General features: G+C 46.2%; 1 protein-coding gene across 4 annotated transcripts in view; it reads right to left on the reverse strand.

The window, feature by feature from the left end:
- The window catches only part of LOC139748203 (serine/threonine-protein phosphatase 4 regulatory subunit 1-like), a 360191-nt gene that overhangs the window by 15118 nt on the left and 320854 nt on the right, over positions 1–24219 (reverse strand). For all 4 annotated transcript variants that reach the window (XM_071661026.1, XM_071661027.1, XM_071661028.1 and 1 more), the window contains 4 exons: positions 24038–24208; positions 9005–9159; positions 8726–8866; positions 1513–2332 (listed from right to left, as the gene is read on the reverse strand). In XM_071661026.1, the coding sequence (XP_071517127.1) occupies positions 1513–2332; positions 8726–8866; positions 9005–9159; positions 24038–24208 (1287 nt within the window). The remainder of the gene's footprint in view (positions 1–1512; positions 2333–8725; positions 8867–9004; positions 9160–24037; positions 24209–24219) is intronic.

Here is a 24219-nt window from a genome sequence, read left to right on the forward strand (position 1 = left end):
TAAGGAAGTGTTATGGTGATGGCAATCCTAAATCTATTTTACGCTCGTCAAAAGTAGCGACAGAAGTTCAGGTATGTACAATGAATTTTTTTTTTTAATTCACACATTTTAGCAAAAATATTATTTAAATACTACATCAAGGAATATAAAGACAATACAGTTACACTCAAGAAATGTTTGGAACTTGATTTGGATCCAATGGAGAAACTTATACTCAATCAAATTATCACCAATGAGAACATTGCATAGTCCCAAAGGATTTTTAACAATCACCAATGAGAACATTGTATAGTCCCAAAGGATTTTTAACAGAAATCTTTTACCTGTATATCAAACAGAAAAAGAAAGCATCTTTCAAGTCATTTCATTCAGCTTCAAATTAAAAAAATCTTTACTTAAAGCACATTTTATGTTAATACTTCAATCCTTACTCAGAACACATATTAACACTTGACTCATATCAAGTGCCATCCAACTATCATCATGTGAGCAACCTATGTAGCCTCATAACAATTTTCAAAAAGTGTGTTCCTCCACTTTATCAGTCCATGAAAGTAACCCTTAATACTTCATAAGTTTCAATCTTAAATTCCCCTTATTGCACAACCAAACAACATAGGGACGTGACCAAATCAAATTATGCACATGGAATTCTAAATAAATTTTGCAAAACCACTATGAATGCTTAGGATTTGAGGTTTCACATTCCATTCAAAAAGTGAGTAAATGAATTCCCAAATATGAAAAGTAAACTTAGGATGCAATACAAGATCTTCATACTGACTTTAGATTTTGCCACCAGCTGAAAACAAGGACCTACACTGTGAATTTTACTGAAGACTAAAGGAAGGCCTCCTCTAAACCACAATCATTTTGTCCATAAAAAATCTACAAAACACCAATTGATGACATTTCTTTAATTGTAACCTTGATTACCAAACACAAATTCCCCAAACACCCTGTAATAACAATCTCTTAGCTATGCACCTGACAATGGTTCAAACCTCATTTCACTATATTAGGATACCTAGTGCAACAGGTGACCACAGTGCCTCCAGCATTACAATGACACTCACCATAAAATCTTCACCCAAGTCCAGTGCTTTAAGTCTTGTAGAGGGGCCAGGTTCTTCCAGCATTTGTGAATTTTCCTGTGTGCTTCATGTGCCACGTACAACACTGCTACACATTTGAAACTCGAGACTCTCTTCAAATGTTTGGAAGCGATAATCAAACCCAACTCCAAAATGATGTTTAACTGTAAAGTCTCCCAACCGAGCCTCTTGCCAGAAAACTGCACAAGAGAGGGTGTACAACCTCAACTGTCTGCCAATAGGTCACCTGCAATATGGCCCACTTTGAAGACTGGCTAGAGGTGAACCAGTTATGAGGTTTGACAAAAAAAACCTAAATAACCAAGTATACTATCTTATAATCTAAGAAACAGAAATTCAGCATTCAAGCTTTTCAAAGTCTCATGAATCTAATGTGACCTACGATAGATTTCCTCACCTCAACTGTGTTGACAGGTTCCTTATCCACTGTTTGCTTGTCCTGTATGGTAGGTGCAAGGGTGATATTAGGGTTCGTAGAGTCTGTCGCCATAGTTAAGTTAACCTGAGACTGATACGTGCCATCATTCTCCTGTACTTTTGCTTTGACACATACATTTGTAGTTTGCCCCATAATATCAATATCAACTTCAATTTTTGGAATAGGGAGCTCAATAGGCATGATGGGTGTACGCCAGTAGTTGAAAGTGTTGAAGGCAGGATTATTGTCCAAGTGTACATGGAGATGGCCCTCTGTCCCTGACACTGTCAACGAGTTGCTCTGTGACTGTACCCCATCCACAGGACTTGGTAATGTGTTAGGGGGTATGGCAGGTACTGGAGTATGTGTATTTGCATTCTGTTCGTTAGAAATATCCTTTGAACCACAACTGTGTTCAGAAGTGGCTGTTGACGGTTGTGAGGTACTGGGCACAGGCTCATATTTAGTCTTGGGGTCTGATTGAACAGTGGAGAAAAGATAAGCTTCTGCTCTTCTCTCCTCTGCACTCTGATCTCTATGTACATCATCTACAGGAACTATACTGTCTGCCACATCACTAAATTCTACTTCCATAGGTTCTGGCGGCTGGAAATCTGTCTCCTCTTTCCCTCCTCCATCACAAATATCCGATGCATAGTTTTTATGCTCTAGCCCGTGATGATCATAGTATATGTTGTCAACACTTAACCTATCTTCTTCCCGATGATGACTGTACTGTTTCTGTTCAGCTCCATAGTTGCTACTTCTGTCTGGCAACACCACTGTGTCAGCATTCAACCTGCAAATTATTTACTTTTAGTAACAAAAATAACTTAAAATGGATGTCTATGGATATCATTAACATTGATAAAAAAGGCATATTTTCTTTTACACGAAAACTGTAAATCTAACTTGCTCCCAAACATAATAATTAATCATATAACCTCAGAACCCCTTTTATGGTGCAGCTTCCTCTTCAGGGGGTGCTACAATCAAAACATTGAAATTATGAACTCCTTTGGGGAGAGAAGTTCCTTAATGAAGTTTTCCTCCTTTTGATTCTCAAATGATGATACAAGAACAGTGAGGGTGACTTTTCACTCTCAGCATAACCACATGCAGGTGTAGTCCAGTAATGACTAATAATAGTAATAAAAAATATTCATATACAATAATGATATTAGCACCACTTAATAATCAAAATAACCTGTTTTTGAAATACTGCTACACAAGCACTTATAATCTCAAGATTTTAATGAATATAAAATGACATACATGCTTAATCACATCAGTAAGGGAATACTATAACGTTACTGAAGTTCATTGATAAGTGGTGTTATGGTGACAAGTGGTGGTGGCCATGTCACAAACTTACCAAATTCAAGACAAAGATCCTTGGATAGCTGGCCAACTGTCTAAGTTCAAGGTCAGAAGATTATCCTGATAGCGAAATAACCTCTCTGAGTAACTCTCCACAGTTTTGTATTTCTCGGTCATTTATGTTGTTTGTTCCTGTATGGGTCGTGGATACTGTGTGTGGTTATATATTAAATGTTATAGGCCTACCAACCTACACTGTGACACCAACAGAGGGATCCATGTGCTCCAGTCAACATTTTCACAACCATTAATAGTCTTTCCTCCAATCCTTATGTCTTACTCCATACCCTTAAATCACTCTATATACTATCTCTGAAAATCCTTACCCTTCAGTTTGTTACTTAGGACTTGTGTTGCACTTAAGAGGCTCTCCTACACCCTAAAATTTCCTTTTGTCTTAAATTCCAGTCAGATTTCATGTGATTTAAGTAATATTTTCAAACCATTTAACACCCAGGCAAATATAATTCATCCTTATGCTGTGAATGTAAAACAATAATCAGTACTATCACATTTTTTTTCCCGCAGATACTACACAGTACAATCAAAAGTTCTTAAACAAAATGATTCATTTATCATTCAATGTACGCATGTCAAGTAATAATGAATTACCTCCAAACTGGTATGCCGTATTATACTGTACCATATTTTATACTTTTACTTCCAGTAATTAACCTTGAAGAAGGGAGCTGACTTAACACTCATGACTGACTGAAAATGTGGGCTGTCAACTCAAAAAAAATCTTAACAGCTTTCAATCTATAAGCATAAGTTAATTACTGTAAAACTTGCAATTCATTCTGAACTAGATTCAATGGATACAAAACTAGACCATTTATTAAGCAAAATTTGAAGGTATGTACAGCACTGCTCAATCCAATTAAGTAAAATGTGATGTACAGTACTGCTCAAACACAATGTTCAGGAAGTATTTCCGATACGTACTTGGCCTAATATTAAACAGAACTAAACTTTACACACAATAAGAGACAACAGAACTTCCACCACAGTCAGCTACCACATTCAATACTTTCTGATGTTAACTGAAGCTTATAATTTCAGCTAAAGATGTGACATTAACATGGTTTGATTTTTTCTTATTCCACCAGGGACAATTACTTTTTTCTTTTTAAGTTCAATGCTTCATTCAAGTGTCAAAGTGATCACCTGAGCTTGTTTCTTTTAGACAATGCCACTCTAAAGAACTCCATTACATAATCACATCGTCAGTTTCTACGGTAATTATTTCAACATCAGCTGCAACTCTTAACTAAATATGCTGTATCTGCAAGTGGTATTGTGTTTCTGGTGCATGTTATCATAAAGAAAATTGCAGAGTGGCTTGAAAGCATCTTGTATCCTCTAAAACATGATTGCTGGTCGTATTTTGCGTCAATTCTAAAGTGCAGAGTATTACTATACAATGAAATAAAGCATCCCTTGTCACAAACTATTCCCGACCTGGTTACAATGTTCAACTCAACTTCCAATATATTTGTGATGTCATGTATATTCACAATGTGCTGAAGCAAGAATGTTTCCATGGTTGCAATATATCACATCAAAATACTTTGCATGCATAATTTCAGGATGAAAATGTGATACTGCAAACTGGTTTATAAGTATAATTTTGTATAATTTGTAAATTTGTAAATTTGTAAATTTTGTAAATCCTTAATTCAAATGTTTTTGTTATTGCAATAAATAAAGCTCTACTTAACTACCACAAAACCAACCATAAATACCAACAACCTCTCCTCACCCACACAAAAAAATCACAAACGTTTAATGACCTAAAATTGTTTGTGTTGGAAATGTTGTCTCGTGACGTGTGGCTGGCGGGCAGGCAGACCCCTGGTGTCCTAGAGCACCCTGCCCTGTGTGACCCGGTCCTAGGACACACCCCTAGCACCTGGCTCGACAAAACAAGCAGAACGTGCTCTCCACTCCTACCGACTCACTTTCAATCATCAGACCTCCTGTACTTCATGCGTTGCTTTAGCCAGTTCTTCCCCATGTATGTAATGCTGCAGGTTTTTACACAATCACTGGGCCGTGACCCTAAGCCTGAGAGCAGCTGCGAGCAACAGCTGTCAGAGCAGCTGATGGGACAGAGGCGGTCACTCTCCCTACAAAAACAGCTGTCTAGTGGTAACTGCCTCAATTATAAAGACATACCTAATGCCTACACAAGTGCAAAATTTTCAAGAAAAAACTACATTATTAGGTTACCAAGGCATTGGTTAGGAGCTAATCAGTAAACAGGGAGAGTGTACAGAGGAAGAGGTAGATGGCAGCCCGCGGAGTAATGGCAGAAAGGAGGGAGGGTAGCGGGTAACACGTGCCCAAAACTTCCCTCTGGCCTTCACATCCGCTCCTCCTGCAACCTTGATAACAGCCCGTCCCGCCCAGCCCAACCACTACCAGTCCCCAGCACTGTGCACTAGCGTGAACACTACTAATACCAAGTTTCCATCTTTAAAACGAAGGGGAAAAATCAACGAGAAAGCGAAAGGAGGTATGCAAGCAGCTTGTCAAGAGCGTAGAGTGGGTCCAGTGGGTATCTTAGCGAGGGGCGGTGATGGTACTCCTGCCAGCTGTTATGTCAACACCTTCCGCCACTCCTGCCACTAACGGTTCAAAGTAACACATACACTAGCGTTGCCTTCTTAGCATGGGCTCCATCCGCATCGTTTATTACCTCATTTGAGTAATCACCATAATCATTATAAAATTACAAGGAAAACGTTTATCTCCCGTCATTTAACTATCGCCGCGCCCCGTGGTTTCCCTCTGGTTGCTATCGCTACTGTATCAAGTTATGGAGTTCGATTTGTCCCTTAGCACTGATGATGATGAAAAACACACTTTCTGATGGGGTCATCACAGTGCGATCACAAAGTTATTCATATATACGAAAATATTTTCCATTTACATGAGACTGTAAATAGAACTGATTGTTTATACAGCAACCTTAAAAAAAAGGTAAAATTTGTAATGTCACAGGGAGGTGCTGCATACGAATAAATCAACTGACAAGTTGGCAACGTAACTATGTCCGCGATCTTTTTGTTATATATGGTCAACCAACCTTCAAGTCCCTCTAAAAACCTCCAACACAGTAATTTTTCAAAACAACCAACACCTACCACTACCATCAACCTTAGCAATAACGAAAGGTAGAAATGGAACCATACTATAGTTTTCCACGGTACATGGGTAAAAACTGATTTGGAGATGACATTGCCTTTAGCGCACAGTGTCTCGTAGTTACCATGGTAAACTATTTTGTCAATTTTCTTGCCACATTTCAGCGTATGTTCTCTCTACCGACGCAATTTGCTTGACGATATGAACCATGGCGTTAGCAACCCAACCTAGCAAGATCCGTTTACATACTCGTCCTCCCTGCCACCAGACGCTGCGTCTATAAGAAACTTGGTATCAGGAAGGATTCTAACGATAATTATATGAAAACGCTATGCATTTCATCTTTAGACATTCCTAATATCTATTCCATAACAACACAGTTTAGTATTACTGGTGCATAACAGGAAGAGACTAGCAACATTATTTTCATTTGTACTAGTTTTAAATTCTTCATTTAACTTCATACCATTCATTAACATCACCGATACAGCACAAATGAGATATTTTTTCACACATATGTTGATATGATCATACAAGTCCGTGATATTTATAAAGGTGAAATCGCACTTTGGTAGTTCAGATAATTATACTGGGTATATTACATTACTCAACATATTTCCTCAGGAGACAATACGCTTCATCAGGCACAAACACATAAATGTTTTAGATCACAACACCAGCAGAGAGGCTTGTAGGTACATCCTGTCATAGCCATGCTGGAGTATACAGTGACTTGCTGTTAAAAGTGAGGGAGGGTGTGCCTTGTGGTTAAGGGAGGTTGTGTGGGGACAAATTAAAACTGTTAATATCAGCAATTACGACATTCAATAACAATATGGACAGCATAATCCGATAAAGGGTATAGCGTAAGTGGCCTGTTAAGGTCTGGGGAGACGAGGTGAATCTTTATACGATACTTAAGATACCAGGTACACATCGCCAAAACTTAAAAAAAAAATTGCCACATTTCTGCAGGGCAGCAGTGAACTAAGAGGACGTCTGCTTCAGCAGAGGGCAGTGTACAAAACCCAATAACCGTTTTTTATTCAAGCCCAGGTCACCGGCTTCACCCAGCAACGAGAATAACAACTCCGACGGCAACTCTTCCCAACCCGTACGTATTCACCTAACCTCATTAATGTGGACTGTCTTCAGTTCTGTACGGCTCCTCCATCATCTAGTGGTCTAATTCATCTTAAATAAAGTATTAATCCAATTTACAGTTTATTTATTTCCGAGAGTGTTCTGGTGGAAAACCACCAAACATTTATTAACCCGCTACAAGAACAAGTCCCATTTCTAAAGAAAATATGGTCAAACCAACGTACATTTTAGCATAAAAACCCTGAAATTTCCTTATAACTGCCCACCACGACCTGCAGTAGTAGTGTACTACGGGAGGGACACGCTGCAGGTTGCGGTAAATGAGAAGCCACTTCGTCTGACAAGGGAGGCGAGTGGCTGCGAGGGTGGATCAGGGGCGGAAGCAGGTCGCTCCTTCCCTGCCTCGCTCACACATACACACTTTTAACATCCACTATCGCCCCGCCCTTCACCAAACTTCCATCCATGTCGCGGCTCACCTCCCTAACTGACTCCGTAAGGTGCCTCACCTGGTATTTGAGGTGCCTCACCTGGTATTTGAAGTCCAGTGCCTCCCCAGGGACACAAGAAAAGCTAACATACCCAAGGATACTGTTACTTTACGTGCATGACACGCAGAGGGGAACTGAACAAATGCTGTATTAAGCTGATGGATTAAGAGTATTTACAGACTCAATGTCGCCACTGACTGACTGGTGTGGGAGGTAGATGACGTGTGACCTCACCTTACCGAATAATCCTTGGAAAAATGTGTTTGGTGGCTCAGCCTACAGCCGCACGTGTAGTGTTCATCCCTGACACCCACATGGCGGGGGCAGATACAACAGCTGCCGCTGTAATTGTAGATGATCTGACCATTTCCAGGAGCGGCGCCTCTCATGGAATAAGTCAGGTCGTCTATAATTACAGGTGTATGCGGCTGTAGGCTGGTTCATCAAACACACTTCTCCAATGATTATTAGGTCAGGTGAGGTCAAAACGCTATCACCTGCCACCCAGTCATTAAAGTGACACGTCGTGGGGTTGACGCTGAGTCGCCGCAAGTATGAGGTGGGTGGGTGGGTAAAGGGAACCAGTGGGTGGCACTGATAGTGTGTTGCAGGGTGTTCGCGAGTGCGTGTCAAGTGGTACTCTACTGTGTGGTGTACAGACCCACCCACAAACTTTCCCTTGGTGGTGTGATAGAGGGGGGCTGGCACCCATGTCAGTACTCACCTGTGCCTGTGATTGCTGGGGGTCGTGGGAGGGTCACTCACTCCTGGCAGTGTGGTGTCTTGGGAGGGATACTCGCTCCTTGTTGTGACTGGTGGGGTTAAGGGTAGGTCTACTTACATCTATATGTGGATGGTGTGGTTGTGGGTTAGGTATACTCACTCTCCTGGCTACGGTCTGGGGAAGTATACTTACTCCTGGCTCTGGATGGTGTGATCGTGGGTTGGGTATACTCACTCTCCTGGCTACGGTCTGGGGAAGTATACTTACTCCTGGCTCTGGATGGTGTGGTCGTGGGTTGGGTATACTCACTACTGGCTACGGTCGTGGGGAGGTATATACTTACTCCTGGCTCTGGGTGGTGTGGTCGTGGGGCGTGCCTATCACCAGGACACCATCCTCGTTGTAGTGCAGGCCCGTGACGCTGGCGTCTGCGAAGGTACTGATGAAGGGACCCAGGTTCTGGAAGGCCGACACACGTACCCACCTGCGCCAAAAAACACACAACAACCGATTCCATTACTACACACACACCATATGCTTGCTCCCTGCATCACGACCCCGTGTCATATGCTTTTCCGAAAGATGCGTCGTCACTGTACTGTGATGCTGGAGTATGTCTTACCTGCTCTGGTCGGTCAGTAGAGACACGAAGACGGAAGAGAGCTTATTTTTTCTCGTTGGGAGGGAACAGGCGCAGGAGACGCCCATGAAGACCTCGGCGCACGCCTTCCTCACGCCCCACACTCCGTCCTCACACAAGCACATAAACCGCGACACCTACAACACACACAAGGCCTTATACAGTACCTGTCCCCAACATCCGTAAGGCTGTCTTCACATACAACATACACAAGTCTCTGCGCTAAGTGTTTACATTTGTCTCGTGTCCATACCCCCTTAGAGTTGAGCCAGATGCTTCTCTGACACCGCCACAGCGGTAATTACGGGTGGAATACCATTACCGGCATATACAGCCAACATAAGGTATACACTAAAACTAAAAATATATAGAGAGCTTGGTGTCGAGAGGGCACTCAACTTCGCCATTAGACAAATGCTTCAACCAGTATGTGTGCGTGCGTGTGTGTGTTCCTGCATGAGGTGACCACCTGCGACGCATGGAAAGGATTACACCGTCGCGAAGGACCTCCCTGTCTCAAAGAAGTCCACCTCACTCTCCACCCGTGTGGAGGGCAACCTCGAAGCCGCAGGAGCTCAATAATAGAGGCCCTGGGACTGCATAAAAATCTTTCTCTCTTTACCAGCTTGCCGTCCCTCGACCCCACCCTAACCTATCGAGGCAGCATCAGTAACAAACGACGAGGCTTTCCTAGGGAAAACCTCACTCAGTTCCTAATTTTGCGAAGTAATAATAATGGAGGGGAGCACTTCCAGTCTCCTCAGCTCCCGCCTCACTTAGTTGCCACCCTCCCCCCCTTTTTTTTTTACACTTGAGGTACGTGAGTAGTACTCTTTCCTACCTATCCCTATGACAATATATATATATATATATATATATATATATATATATATATATATATATATATATATACCACATAATACCTTTCAACAGTCAGGACTCGAACCCTGCCCTCTGCCAAGTGATAAGGGATTACCTCAGGTAACGGGCGAGGTCGTGTGTAGGGAAGATCTCAGATGTATAACTTGGCTCACTCTCATATTCCAAATGAGAGGAATTTGTGAAGACCCTAAACTATATATATATATATATATATATATATATATATATATATATATATATATATATATATATATATATATGAGGGTAGCCTAGAGCACTATGCTCGGTCGTTCCCAATATCCAATAAGGGAAAGTGGAGTGGAAGGTTGTGGGAGGCAAGGCCGGCGCGCCGTCAGCCGTGCCCTGGAATATTTTGCCGGAGATCCATGGAAAGCGCGGGTGGCCTCCCTGCGCCCCCATCTTCCAGGGAGGGACGAGGGTGGAGCGTTTCACCACCTTGGAAAGACTGGTCCGTTAAGGTCCTTCAAGGGACAACAACACATGGGAGACCTAACCAACCCTGGAAACCTCAAGAGTAAATACCAGCAAAACGTCGTGACTGTCGTTACGCGATTTGAAGGACTGAAAATCGCTTTTCACTGGCTTAGGTTCCCGTAGTGTATCACGCTACAGAGGTCCTCCACAGTCCTGCAAAATGGAGAAATGGGCCTCAAAGGAACTTCCAGAATCGACATGATCTCCGGGCACGCCAGGCTCCCGTAATACGTCGAAAGAACCTCGGGGATTTTGACCCGTAGTTTCCCGCGCTGGGATGGGCAGCGATACAGGTCATTGCTAACTACCATTAGCTAGCTTTCAATCCCAAATACGGGAGCACGGGTCAAGACTTGCCATATGGGGTGGGAATGAGAAAAGGATAAAGATGCGAGACACTAGCTCCACACGACCAATATAAGGGTTTTTCAATCGTTCAAATCACTAATCTTATTGGCCTGGGTTCCGGTAGTGTATCACGCTACATCACGAGGAGGGAGGCAAGACTGTCCCCATAAAGGGGTAGTAAAAGACATATCATTCCATTAACAGAGATACTGTCAATATCATCTAATTATTGGTCGTAAATGACAACGTAACCATAGTAACATACAGGGTTTATACATATTTCCATTCAAACAAGGACATATGTACATGAACTACATATAAACTCTTATGTACCTTGAGGACTGAAAATATAGTACCCCTAGGCCAGGTTATAACCCCTCAAAAACTGAACAGATCACATTATTTCATAAATCAATTGTATACCACTGAGGTATATCTTGACCTAAGCCAAAATATACAACCCTAGGCCAGATTATACCCCCCTCATAACTGACAATTTCTTACATCGGTTGTAGAACAATGATATTTTTCTCCCTAAGGGAAAAGGTTATGCTAAAACCTTGAGGCTAATTTCAAATTATTCAAAATTCCTGGGTTCAGTGTTTTTGAGTTAGTATCGGCAAGCCAGTAATGGTGGGCAATCGGCTTTTACGCACCAATTTAAAAAAATCCTGGTCATAGATGTGCTTTCGTAGGTATTTCTTATACCGGCCTTGGTGTAAAAGCTGAAAATATGGCCATGTAAATTATCGTTCATGCCCTTCCCGAGTGTGGCCGAGACTGACTGTGTGTGTGTGTGTGTGTGTGTGTAACGGCTGTCCGCTCCCGCAACACAGCTCTCATAACGACCCTCAGCACCGTCACCCCGAAGACACCCACCGAGTATGTAACCGGAACCCTAAAATCTGGGCACCCACAAGTTGTTTGTGACATACCTTCCCTCTTAAATAACATGCAGTTGTCTACACTGTGTTATATAACTGATTGCGAGATCTGTGATCTATTAGTTCTTATGAGGGGTATAACCTGGCCTGGGGTGGTGGTATATTTTGGGCTAGGGCAAAATATACCTAAGGATGTAAAAAAAGGAGGGCCGAGAATATACCCGAGGTATAAAACAGCCTAACCCAAATCAACACCGGGTATAGTCTGGGCTGTTACATCGGCTGGGGTATACTCTGGGCCCTTCCACAAGGCAAAACAAAGCCTAAAGACCACTATGAAAATTGCACAATCAAATAAAGGGGGTTCCCACCGGTCCAGTCTAACACAGTAACAAAAACAAATGTTACAAACACAGTTCAGCTGTGGGAGGTGAACACGTAGTCAAACACGAAGAACACGTCTTGTGAAACACGAAGAACACGTCTTGTTTGGGGGACATCGGACAAGAAAGGACGGAGGAGGTACCACGAGACGACTACCATCCAACGACGACCCGTGTTGCTGGCACCCCCAAGCGCAGGTCGCAATTGAAACCGGGAAACGCGGGTCAAGCCTCCAGGTTTTTTTTTTTTTTTATTTTTCTAAGGGATTCTAGTGTGTCCAGAGATCGTGTGTCGATTCCGGTAGTTCTTACAAGGACCATTTCTACGAGCTGGAGGAATGCAGAGGAACTCTACAGCGTGATATACGAGCGGAACTGCATAACTACATGTGAACATCCCCAAACCCACCCAAAGGCCAACCAACCTAACCCACCCTCCCTAACATTAACCTAATATATGTGATCGTTCTCCCGACAACGAGAATGTACTATGTGGCCTGCAGTGGTCTACGATAGTAAATCTTAGGAGTTCATTAAGGCAGGGCGGGCACAAAGCAAACACCACCGCTGAAATGTATATATCTATCATTCCTGCCTATTTGTTCCATGCATCAGGGGAGACGACGCCGCGCAGGGGGTAGGTGGGTTCGGTAGATCGCCCGGCCAGCCAAGCAACCTGGATCAACAGTGATAGTGAAAGCAGAAACTGCTACACGACCCGGTAATGCACCGTACACACACACACACACACCAGTTCTACACTAATTCAAACCAGACACAACCACAACGTGCCATATATATATATATATATATATATATATATATATATATATATATATATATATATATATATATATATATATATTCGTCATAGCCAGGTATAAATACTAGTAAGGAAGGAGAGAAGTGGTAGCTGTTGTGGTGGAGGCGGTATAAACTGTAGTGGTATGGGTGGTGATGTAGCCATAGTGGTAGGGGGTGGAAGTAGTTACAGTGGTGGGGGTACCTGTACCTGTAGAGATGAAGGGGTGGCGGTACTTGTAGTGGTGAGGGGGTGACGGTAGCTGTAGTGGATGGGGTGACGGTAGCTGTAGTGGTGAGGGGGTGGTGGTAGCTGTAGTGGTGAGGGGGTGGCGGTGGCTGTAGTGGTGAGGGGGTAACGGTAGCTGTAGTGGTGGTGGTGGTGGTGGTGGTAGCTGTAGTGGTGAGGGGGTAGCGGTAGCTGTAGTGGTGAGGGGGTGACGGTAGCTGTAGTGGTGAGGGGGTGACGGTAGCTGTAGTGGATGGGGTGACGGTAGCTGTAGTGGTGAGGGGGTGGTGGTAGCTGTAGTGGTGAGGGGGTGGCGGTAGCTGTAGTGGTGAGGGGGTGACGGTAGCTGTAGTGGATGGGGTGACGGTAGCTGTAGTGGTGGTGGTGGTGGTAGCTGTAGTGGTGAGGGGGTAACGGTAGCTGTAGTGGTGAGGGGGTGGTGGTAGCTGAAGTGGTGAGGGGGTGATGACTGTAGTGAAGAGTAGGGTGGTACAGGGAGGGTCCTGGCTTTATCACCAGGTGTAGGAATCCCTGGGTCTCTCCTCCGGGGGTTTGCCACAAGCTACGGTAGTCATTCGGTCAGGGCCACTTTACCACAGCAGATGCTGAAGTTAAAACAAGCCTCATGTATCAAGCAATCCATACACGAGTCATAGTTCACAATGATTCTAAGAGAAACATTAATATAATGCTATAAACGACGCGCTAGATGGGACTTGGAAATCCCAAGAGAACAGGAAACAAGAGAGGATAAAGAAAGGTGCTGAGCGGAGGAATTCCTCCCTCGACAGAAATTTCCATTTTCGAGACGCTTCTTCGTCTACTGAGGGCTGGTCATAAGACCGTCTTGACCCAAGGTCATTGCCAGAGTAATATAACCATAAACATTCACAAAGGTGAAAACGGTAAATATTGCAGTTCCAACGGCAAATATGAATTGTATATAATAATAATAATAATAATAATAATAATAATAATTATTATGATAACGGAAGTAAATCAAAGTATTTTGAGGAATTATGAACAATAAAGTACACAGGACTTTTCTTTATCATTCTCATGGAAATCATAATATGTATAATTATAAACAAATAATTTCACCGCGGTTTTTTTTTTATTTCTTTTCCAGGAAGAGAAAACATATAAATCCATGTAAACAGCTTAAAGATACACCAAATACAATTTAAATTCCTAAAATGTAAGGCTTCACAAATTATCAAAAAATTTAAATGCAACTATACCTCTCAGCTTGGATTGTACGTGATATATATTCCGTCCTGCTTTACACAAATATTATCACTTTACAATGACATAATTGCCAAGAGTTTCTTTAATATTTTTTCTTCTTAAATGATGATATCTAATTCCCATCTGACACCCAGGCTCTCATTCATCTAGTCATTCGTCATTCTTCATTTATGGGTTAAGTTTTAGTACGCTATCCCCACCCCACCCCACCCCTAGCCTCCCAAAGCTTAGTTTACAGCTGGGACATTATCTGCAATCAGTCGGCGTTATCTGGGAGGTAAGCTTCACCAACTGGAGTCCTTTCTAATTCGGGAGAGAAAAAATGTGTGAATATATGTACTGTGGTGGTGGTCACCAGTAAAGGTCAAGTGGTAGTGTTGTGGTGACCAGTAAGGTCAGGTAGTGTGGTGGTGACCAGCGGGGTCCTGTGGTGTGGCGGTGACCCGTGTGGCAGTAGAGTGGTAAGTGGTACAGCTGTGATGCACATTCAACAGATATACAACGTGTGTGAAGAGTGCGAGGCACGTATGTGCTCAGGCAAGAGGATCTGTATAACTCAGGTGTGTGTGTGTGTGTGTGTGTGTGTGTGTGTGTGTGATTACGTATTTGTACAGTACGGGAAGAGAGAGAGAGAGAGAGAGAGAGAGAGAGAGAGAGAGAGAGAGAGAGAGAGAGAGAGAGAGAGAGAGAGAGAGAGAGAGATTCCAGTTCTGGCCTAGCACACGCCGTGAACAGCTTTTGCAGCCTGAATATTTCCTCATTCATACACCCGGATGCTGATTGCAGGAATATTCGCCAAAAGAGGTCGTCTCCTTTACGTAGGCGACCAGGCCAGGTACAGTGTCGACACCCCAAATCCTTCACACACACACACACACACACACAGATTTCAGCAGCAGCAGCAGCTCATTTCCTGATATATAATATTCGTATCTATGCCTCTTCTTCCATTGTGTCCCACTTTCAGTGTGTGTGTGTGTGTGTGTGTGTGTGTGTGTGTGTGTGTGTGTGTTGCCCCCTCTCGTGCGGGAGCCAACCCCTCCCCCTCCCTCGCGCGCACACACGTTACTCACACAGCAAAAAGAGCAAGTGGCTCTGCTGGGTCGGTGTGGCGAGAGTGGGCCCGGGGCCAAGGTAGGCCGAGGGGGCTTGGGGGGGCTGGGAAGGGAGGAGGTCCTGGGGCGGGCTTGGGGGACTGGCAGGGGTCCTGGGGAGAGCATGGGAGGACTAGGGGCTGTGGGTCTTGGGCAGGCTGGGGATGGCAGGGTAGTGGAGGAGGAGGAGGGTGCTGGGAGTAGAGAGGGTGGGTTGCGATCCTGGGGGGATACGGGGAGGAGGGCGGAGGAGAGGACCAGTGAGGTCTACCCCAGCGGCAGCGGTGAGGGAGGGAGGGAGGGAGGCCAGGATGCGTATGATGGATCAATACGGCCACTTGAGTGTACCGCCACACACACATGCGCGCCACCGTCTCCCTCCCTCCCTTCCCCATGTGGAGAGTATGGCCGCCTCTCCTGAGCCAACCACGGGGCCGCCACCCCTCCTGCTCCTACCATGGATCACAACCAACGACACACACACACACACACACAAAACACTGTAGCGAGTGCACATCTCCCACTACCACCACCACCATCATGCGTGTGTGTGTGGCGAGGCCACCTCATCTCCAACAGTCAGATCCACTGAGACTATACGGTGTGGCCAGCCTCATCTTACAATACCACAGCCACCAAAAGGCGTGGCCAGCCTCACACTCCCACCGCTACCACAAGGTGTGGCCATCCTCACCATACCATTACCACAGCCACCACGAGGCGTGGCCAGCCTCACCTCCCATAACCACAGCCACCACAAGGCGTGGCTTGCCTCACCTCCCATAACCACAGCCACCACAAGGTGTGGCCAGCCTCACACTCCTCTGGCCATGTTAGATATTCGCAATAACAAGACAATGGGACATCCGAACCCTTCCCTGCCTCCCATACTCAGACCCGCCACAAGATCTCTCATTCACCACCACACCCCACATGCATGACCACCTCAGGACCAACCCTGTGGACTCTCTCTCTCATCTCGGCAGTCCACTGCCACAAAGTCCACATGCCGCCCGTGGTACCACAGTCACATGATGCCACCGACGGAGCTTTTCCATGGCGTGTCGTCCGTCCTTCCCCAAGACTATAATTTTCTGGCAGTGATGAGACCACGGCAGCGGCAGTTATAAAGCCCCCAGGAGGAGGAGGAGGAGAAATTCTTGGTCATGGACGATCCGTGACAGTCTACTACAAACCCCCTAAAAAAAAAAAAAACTTCTACGACAGCATAGGTCATACAGACTCCTGTACGTCAGATGAACTCGATCATGGGATAAAGGAATGTTTTCGCTATACTCTCAGCTATATACAACATGCTACCACACTCCCTCGCCGACAGGCAAACTCGCCATGGAACACGAGTCTCACTCCTGCCGGTATGGGGAGCTGTTCGTAATCCCAAATGTCTAAATTGGCTCCTCATCAAGCAGATACAGATGGAAAATGAGTGATCATGGGAGTCCAATCACCAAGCAAATAGCAGTGAGAGTGTTATTTCTGTTACCTATTTGAGGTACAAGGGGGGGGGGGGGGAGACGCTTTCTGGGTCCCCTGCATTTTTATTATGTAAGTTCCCAGTTTTCCAGCAATATTTGCTGTTGTTTCCTCCACGCGTCCACAATTCCGCTGGTTGAAGATGTGTTTCCTCTCACGTCCCTTCGTGTACACTACACCTTGCTCAGCTTCCAGCAGATGGCCTCTTGTTCTGCGTTATCTTCTAACTTCAAGATAGTATTATTCAGTGTTGCCGCGGTCGTGGCCTCTGAGCAAGCTGCCTTTATATATATATATATATATATATATATATAGTTCATGAATCCTCACTGTATTCTTTCTTCCAATGTGAGCAGATCGAGGCATTCCCTCCTGTATTCGTAAATCATTCCACTCAGGTCCGGGGCCATGTGTGATCCATATGATGCCGACTCCTAAGTCCCTCTCCAAGCACGGCCCCTCGTGACGTCCTTCCCCACGACAGGATAGTGTGCTGGGCTTTACCGCTATCAACGACCAGGGGTCATTATAGCCATCAACGTCAAGATATAACCACCAACCCGAAAAATCTCGAACACCTTCAGGTATCACAGATATTTCAAAGACCGGAGACGCATCCACTGTAGATGCGACCTTTCCTTTCACTGTTCTTCACGTCTGGTCGATTGAAACTCCTACACATCTTCAGGAGAACAACTTCTGGCGTTAAATCTCATTATTCCAGACGCGTGAACACTGCAGCATATCTTGCCAGGGGTCTCGACAATAATTCGCGGTCTCCGTAACCTCGCGTTTCGTCCGTCATTTTGGCATCATCAGTAACCATGACTCCACCGTGTTTGGCTAATCATTACGGCGATCGTACACAGCACACAAGACTTGAAGGACCCCCACATATCACACTCCACCAGCTGCTGTGTGTGAGGCACTGTAGAAAACATCAGACACAGGAACCAAATGGGTCTTCATCAGGGTTGACAAGTACCTCACTACTACGGTGTTCTCAACTACCAGCAGGGAGGCGTTCCACCACGTAACTCCCGAGTGGTCTGGATACACTGACGAGGTGAGTAGTGTGGCCGCAGACGGCAGCAGGAGGAGCCCCTAAGGAAGCTCAAGTGCTGTATCTGGAGATGAACGTGTGCTGGGCGGCAGCAGTCACAGACCTGAGGGAGGGAGGGAGCAGCACCAGCTGCGACCCTCCACCGCACCAACCAGCTCACCACACCATCATCTATCATTATTCCCTGGGTCTGTCTCCTCCCCTCTACCTTTCCTGCCCTGGGCCAACCTATGTCTTGGCCTACCCGACCTCACGCTACCTCCTCCTCCTCCTCCTCCGTAACCCCTCCTGCCCTGACCCAGGTGGGGAGGAGGGCAGGTAGCGGCACCAGTAAGGTAACAGTCGTAACCAATCCCCTCCTCCGGGAATCATGCTCCACTTACGGTACGGCATGAGGGTCTCCATGTGCTGCTGCAGCCTCAAGCCTCGAACAGCCTCCTCCTCCACTACTCGTTACCTCCAATTCTCTAATGACCATCTTCGGAGGAACAGCCTACTAGTGACTTCGAGGCGCGAGTGAACAATCGTCAGGGTGCGACAGAACACCCGCGAGTGTGCCGTGGGCCAACGGTCCTCCCGCTCCCCGCCCCTGGGAGTATCGTGTCCAGAATAACAACAAAATAAGGGCGTGGGAGGGGTCGGTGCAGACAGCGAGACTCCACCATAGCAGGTACAGCAGCAAGCCAAGGTCACGGCTCATCACCCCGGGACTACACAGCGACCCAACATGACCTTATGACTGACCCAACACCACATACACCCCCACCGTATGATTGTGTATGTATAAACTGTATAATTATACGCACACACACACACACACACACACACAATATTTACCTCCCGACACTGGTATGGGAGAAAAGCCCTTTTCGAGATAAGCTCAAAGTGGAATATATAAACGAACAAAAAAAAAAGTTTAAAAGAAAATAAAAACAAAACGAAGTGTTATGGTGGGTGGAGGTTAACGGGTACGATAAGGCAAGGAGTTCCCAAGCTTGGTGGTGTGGAGGGAGAAGAAAAAGTGCATTCCTGACGCGAACACATAGTGAGCATGTGGCTCAATCATGATCTTTTTTTTATTATCATTATTCCTAACACGGATGGTCGAAATCCAGGAGTGGCCCCACCCCGAAGATATCTGGCTTTTCCCCGGTGTGAAGCCTTCGTTAAGGGCACGGTGACGTTTGCCCTACCAGCTCGAGAGAGGCGGGACAGGACGCTGTCCTCCAGGGTACGGTGAACGAGTCAATGGAAATACTTTTCAACAACCTTTTGGCATGATAAGGACCCATACCTAAGGACAGTGAGAAACACAACCTTACACCTTAATAAATATATAACCCAGCAGGGGCTACAAATCTAGCCAAATAGGGAGAGCAGATTTAGCCCAGCAGGGGAAGCAAATACAGCCCAGCAGGGGAAGCAAATAAACCCAGCAGGGGCGGCAAACACAGGTGATCCAGCCATGGCGGACCATCATAAGGCAGGCAACGTGAAGCTACAGGAACCATGGCCTCATGATCACCCGCGACGCTGGCCTGACAACCCTCTATCATCAACCCCTTCCCCCAACCCAACCCCCACACACACAACCCCACGTGTGGCACCAACAACCCCCTCCACCTCTCTTCGTGTGTGCGACGGGGGGGAGTAGGAGGAGGAGGAGGAGGGGAGAGGGAGCATCATCACTGCTCCCCGGGACAACCCCTCCCTCCCTCCCTCACACGTCGCCAGTGCTGTGGCTGGCTGTCATGTAGTCTCATGAGGTCCACCACAGGGGGTGGGGGTGTGTGTGGCTACGGGCCTCCCCTTATACTGGTCATGTTGTTCATCAACGCTCCTGAGGGGCGCTCTTGTTCACTGTGTTGCTTAACCTGGTGGGGTTCATCAAGTCCTGACGGTGTTCATCATGAGGGTGTCACTGGAGCGTGCATCCTGAGGCCGATACAATGGCATTACTGGTGCAGCAGTCATGATCACCCGTCATGCAGTTACCATGTAGCCAATCATCATGGCAGAGTTCATCTAGCTGGTGTTCAATATGTGGCGGGTGTTGACCATGTCGCTGTATGATTAACTGTTCAACACGTGGTCGTCAACCTACATACGTGATTCAAGTGTTCAACACCTGGTCTTCAACCTACATATGTTTAAACGTGTGCAACATGTCACTATGTATGTGTGTGTGTTCCGCGTGTGGTTGTCAACCAACATATGTGGTTACGCGCATACCATGTGGTGGTGATCGTGTGTTCAACTGTTATGGTGAACACACTGATAACACATTTGCACTCTTACCACAGCCTGTACTGAACAAGTGCAAATCCTCATGATGAACACGTCAACATCCAACATATGTAGGTTATCAGCCACATGCGGAACACATGGACAGGGTCGTACATCGCCGTGCTCAAGGGTCGCACTCCGGACACCATCGAAGAATCGCCAAATTATGTTCGGCTTGACGCATAGGTGGCGCGGTAGTGCGCGCCACAGCAGGGGCGGCGGCGGCAGAGAGAAATGGACAGGGGAAGGGCACCGCGGCAGGCAGGAGGCGGGGACCGGGGGGGATGTACGTGGCAGAGCAAAAGGGGCGTGGTGAAGGGCGTGAAAGGATTCACGTGTGGGACGGGGCAAAAGGAAGGGTACGTGCTGCCGGCAGCCATGGCGGGCGTCGATGTGTGTAGCGGGCACGGTGGGTGAGCGACACCTACCCGCCCACCACCGGTGAAGTGAACGTGATGAGAGGTAGGTGGTCTCCTCCTCCGGGGCCCGCCTGGCACCCGCGTTATGTGTACTCGCGTGTGTACGCTGCCTCCCGGGTGTGTACGTGTGTGTATGCGTGCGTGGAGCTGTCGTGTGTGTGTGTGTGTGTGCGTGTGTGTTGCCTTAAAGGTGGCCGGCCAGGCCGGTGCGGCACCCACTTTGATCCCACGCGCTCACCACGCCGTCCCAGTCCCCAGCCCACTCCCCGTCCCTCCCACCCTTTGGCACCAAAACAAATCCCTCTCGCCACCCCACACCACCTCCCAGCACCACAATTCCCCCTCCCCTCCCTGATCCTCCCCGCTGTACCGGGCCCGGGTTTCGGGGGCTGTTTTGTATCCCCCCCCCCAGCCCAACCCCACGGCAACTCAGTCTACGAGCAAACTTCCTTAGTAGGGGAGGGGGGGGGGGGGGTAGGTCCACCGGCCTGGTTTCTCCTGCATATATCCATTCATTGTACGACGGGCAACCCGGCCGGCGCGGGGTGTACACACTCTCGCACTGTGCCCTAGGTGTTCCTCGAATGGTGGAGAGGGGGTTAAGGCAGAGCGAGAGCGCTCGATATTTATCGCGCGTCTTCTCAAAGGGAGTTTTCCTCTGCGCTATGGTGGACTGTATGACTCGTGCCTGTCCTCCCAGTAGGTAAACTCACACCTCTCCATGCAGGCTGGAGACAATGCATGACATAAGTCTCCCAACAGATACACGACTTTTCTTCCCTTGAGGTTCGCGTTGCAATATGAGCGGCAACAGAGCTCTGGTCGTAACGGTTACCCGTATGTATGCGACGGTCAAGACTAATTTCCTAAGGCGCGTTCGTGAGATTCCCTCCTCGTTCCTCCTCCTCCGCCGCCGCTGCTGTTGCACCATCTTGGACGTGAAACCCCTCGTTCGTCGCGGCGCAGCCCCGGGCCTTAACTATGCTGCATGATAATACCTCCCCTTGTACCCATATCTTGCCCTGAAGGTCCTCATCATCCTCCTGCTGACCCTGAAAACAAATCCCTGATCCAGCTACCCCTGACACCACCTGGTCTAGATGCCGACCCCCACCCCCGACAGCTTCTGGTCCTGATGTCCCTGACCAATGGCTTCCTCCCCTGGTCCTACTGCCGCTGAGCACCACACCTCTAAGGTCTTGTTGCTCCTGACCATGACATCCACACATCCCCACCTCACCTCCTCTTCGTCATACTGTTCCTGACCTCGACCCTCTATGGTACTCCTGATGCCAAGGAGTCAAGACAAAACACAACCTCTCACGGCCTCCCTCCCTATAACAACCCACCTGTCACAGCACCACAACGCTCCCAGACCTCCCTGTCCTGAATGCCACCCTAATACCAACGCACACATGCCCTGCTCCTCAGACACCCCCCCGCACACACTCCCTTGGAATCTTAGGATATTCTCCTCCTGCCTAAAATCTCGGCTCAAAACTGCCCTGCACCGCAACCTCTCCTGGCTCTGTTGCCCTTGACTACAAATCTTGGCTTTGGTTCAATACTCAAAACTCGGCGTGCCGCTGCGTCAAATAATTACCATGTGGCCTTTGGCAACTCGAGGAGGGCCGCTGTGATGCCTGTTTCTTCCCCTACGCTGCTAAACTTTTGGATCTCTCTCTCTCTCTCTCTCTCTCATGCCTTCCACCCCCCCCCTACCCCCACAACTCTTGACCAGTTCATTCCAGAGAAGCCAGTTTCTCACCTCATAAATTTAAGCCAATGCTTTATTTTTCTCATTTCTTACTCTTACTCGTGTATGTCTAGGGAGTGTAGTTTCACGTATGGGTATGTCTGTATGAACGAATTCAAGACTGGGCTGAGGCGGAACGGCAGTCCAAGTGTATGTCAAATAATTTCAAGTGTGACTGTCAATGTGGTATTTGCTGGAGGTGTAGACAGGATCTGTCAGTACAGGTGGCCTTATGGAGTGTAAGACTGGAGTGAGCTTTTATTACTGGTGGGTGGTTATTAGGCGAAAAGGGGAGTCAAAGCTACATTTTTAGAGATTGTTCAATTAATCTAAGCGCTGTCTGAACATCAAATAGTTCTGCAATGAACTGGGTTGGTATTCTTTGTAGTTTTGCCATACGAGACTCTTCCTCAAACAACTACGGTTTCCAAAGCCCCTTTTGAATCAGTCAGAAATCATCTTTAATGTTTGAATGAACAAATTCATACGAAGGAACTTACTTTTGGTTGTGTCAGCCAATTTACATACACGTTGCTGCCCCACTCCTTCTCACAATGATCCAATTCACAGAATAGAAATTAGTCTCATAAGAACATTAGGTGCAAAATATACACTCGATGTAGTAATCCAATAGGATAGTTTAATGACGTTTTAAACATTGTCCATTACGAGAGACTGCAGCCCTGCAAAGCCAGATTGTGAGAAGTTTGACAAAATACATTTTGAATAATTTAGGGTAGAAGAAAATGCAGCGTGTAGTTTCAACAGGTGCGCTAGTCAATGAAAAGGCCAGTTCTTTTCTGAAGATATGAAGGTCGCGGGGCTTTGGCAGTGTTCCTTGCGGTTGGCAGAGAAATCTTAAGCTGTGGCATGGCACTAGAACGTTTAGGTATACAGTAGGAGGTGAAAAGTCATCAGCCAGTCCAAGCACCCTCACATCGCCTTCACTAATAGTTGTGCCATGAAGTAATTACAGTAATCTACATTACAATACAGCTATCAAATCCAGGGTGGAGAGTGGGGTGTCTATAGCATGAGTACAACTAATAAAATTAGATCATTCTCTTGTACTTCTGAAGATCTTTTAATATTCTTTTTTAAAAAGTGTAATGCCCTCCATATTGAATTTTCTACATGTATGGACTTGGCCAGGTCCCGTGTTGCATATCCTGGAGTTATGTTGTAAAATTTTGGCCACTGCCTTGGATCATCACCACTAACTCAAATTTGTAGAGCAGATAAAGGAAGGGAAAAAAAATAAGTGCTCTTCTGTTACAATGCTTTCATTTCAGAAGGTACTTCATTTATGTACCCAAACAGAAACTGCTTTCATATCAAATGGACAAAGAAGGTGTGGGAGGCCATGATAAAGTAGTTGGGCTACATGAGGGTACATGATCTAAGCAAATGTCAAAGCCTAACCCTGAGCAGAATAGAGAACGTACTCATTCTGTAATTTAAGAAAGAGCAAAATGTTACAAGGCAAAATCTATGTGCTTTTACAAATGCCACTTTGGGATGACCCAAGTGTACTTCCCAGAACAATGATCAGCTATCCAATCTAAAACATAAATGTTACTTTAAAGAAAATTTGGAGTAAATACAAAATTCTAACTATTTTAGGTGTACTTACCAATATCTCTTCTGTTGGTTGAGTTCCAACAACACTACAGAAGTCGCCAAAATTTGATGCACAGACTTTGCGGACTTGGAAAAGTGCATCTGAGCATAGGCGTGTGAACCTCTCCAGGAAAAGTCGCTCCGTCATCTCTCGTCCAATCAGTGGTGCCATCTTGGACATGAGCTGTGGCACAC

This window comes from Panulirus ornatus, chromosome 73, assembly GCF_036320965.1.
Source record: "Panulirus ornatus isolate Po-2019 chromosome 73, ASM3632096v1, whole genome shotgun sequence".
In the NCBI taxonomy this organism is placed as follows: domain Eukaryota; kingdom Metazoa; phylum Arthropoda; class Malacostraca; order Decapoda; family Palinuridae; genus Panulirus; species Panulirus ornatus.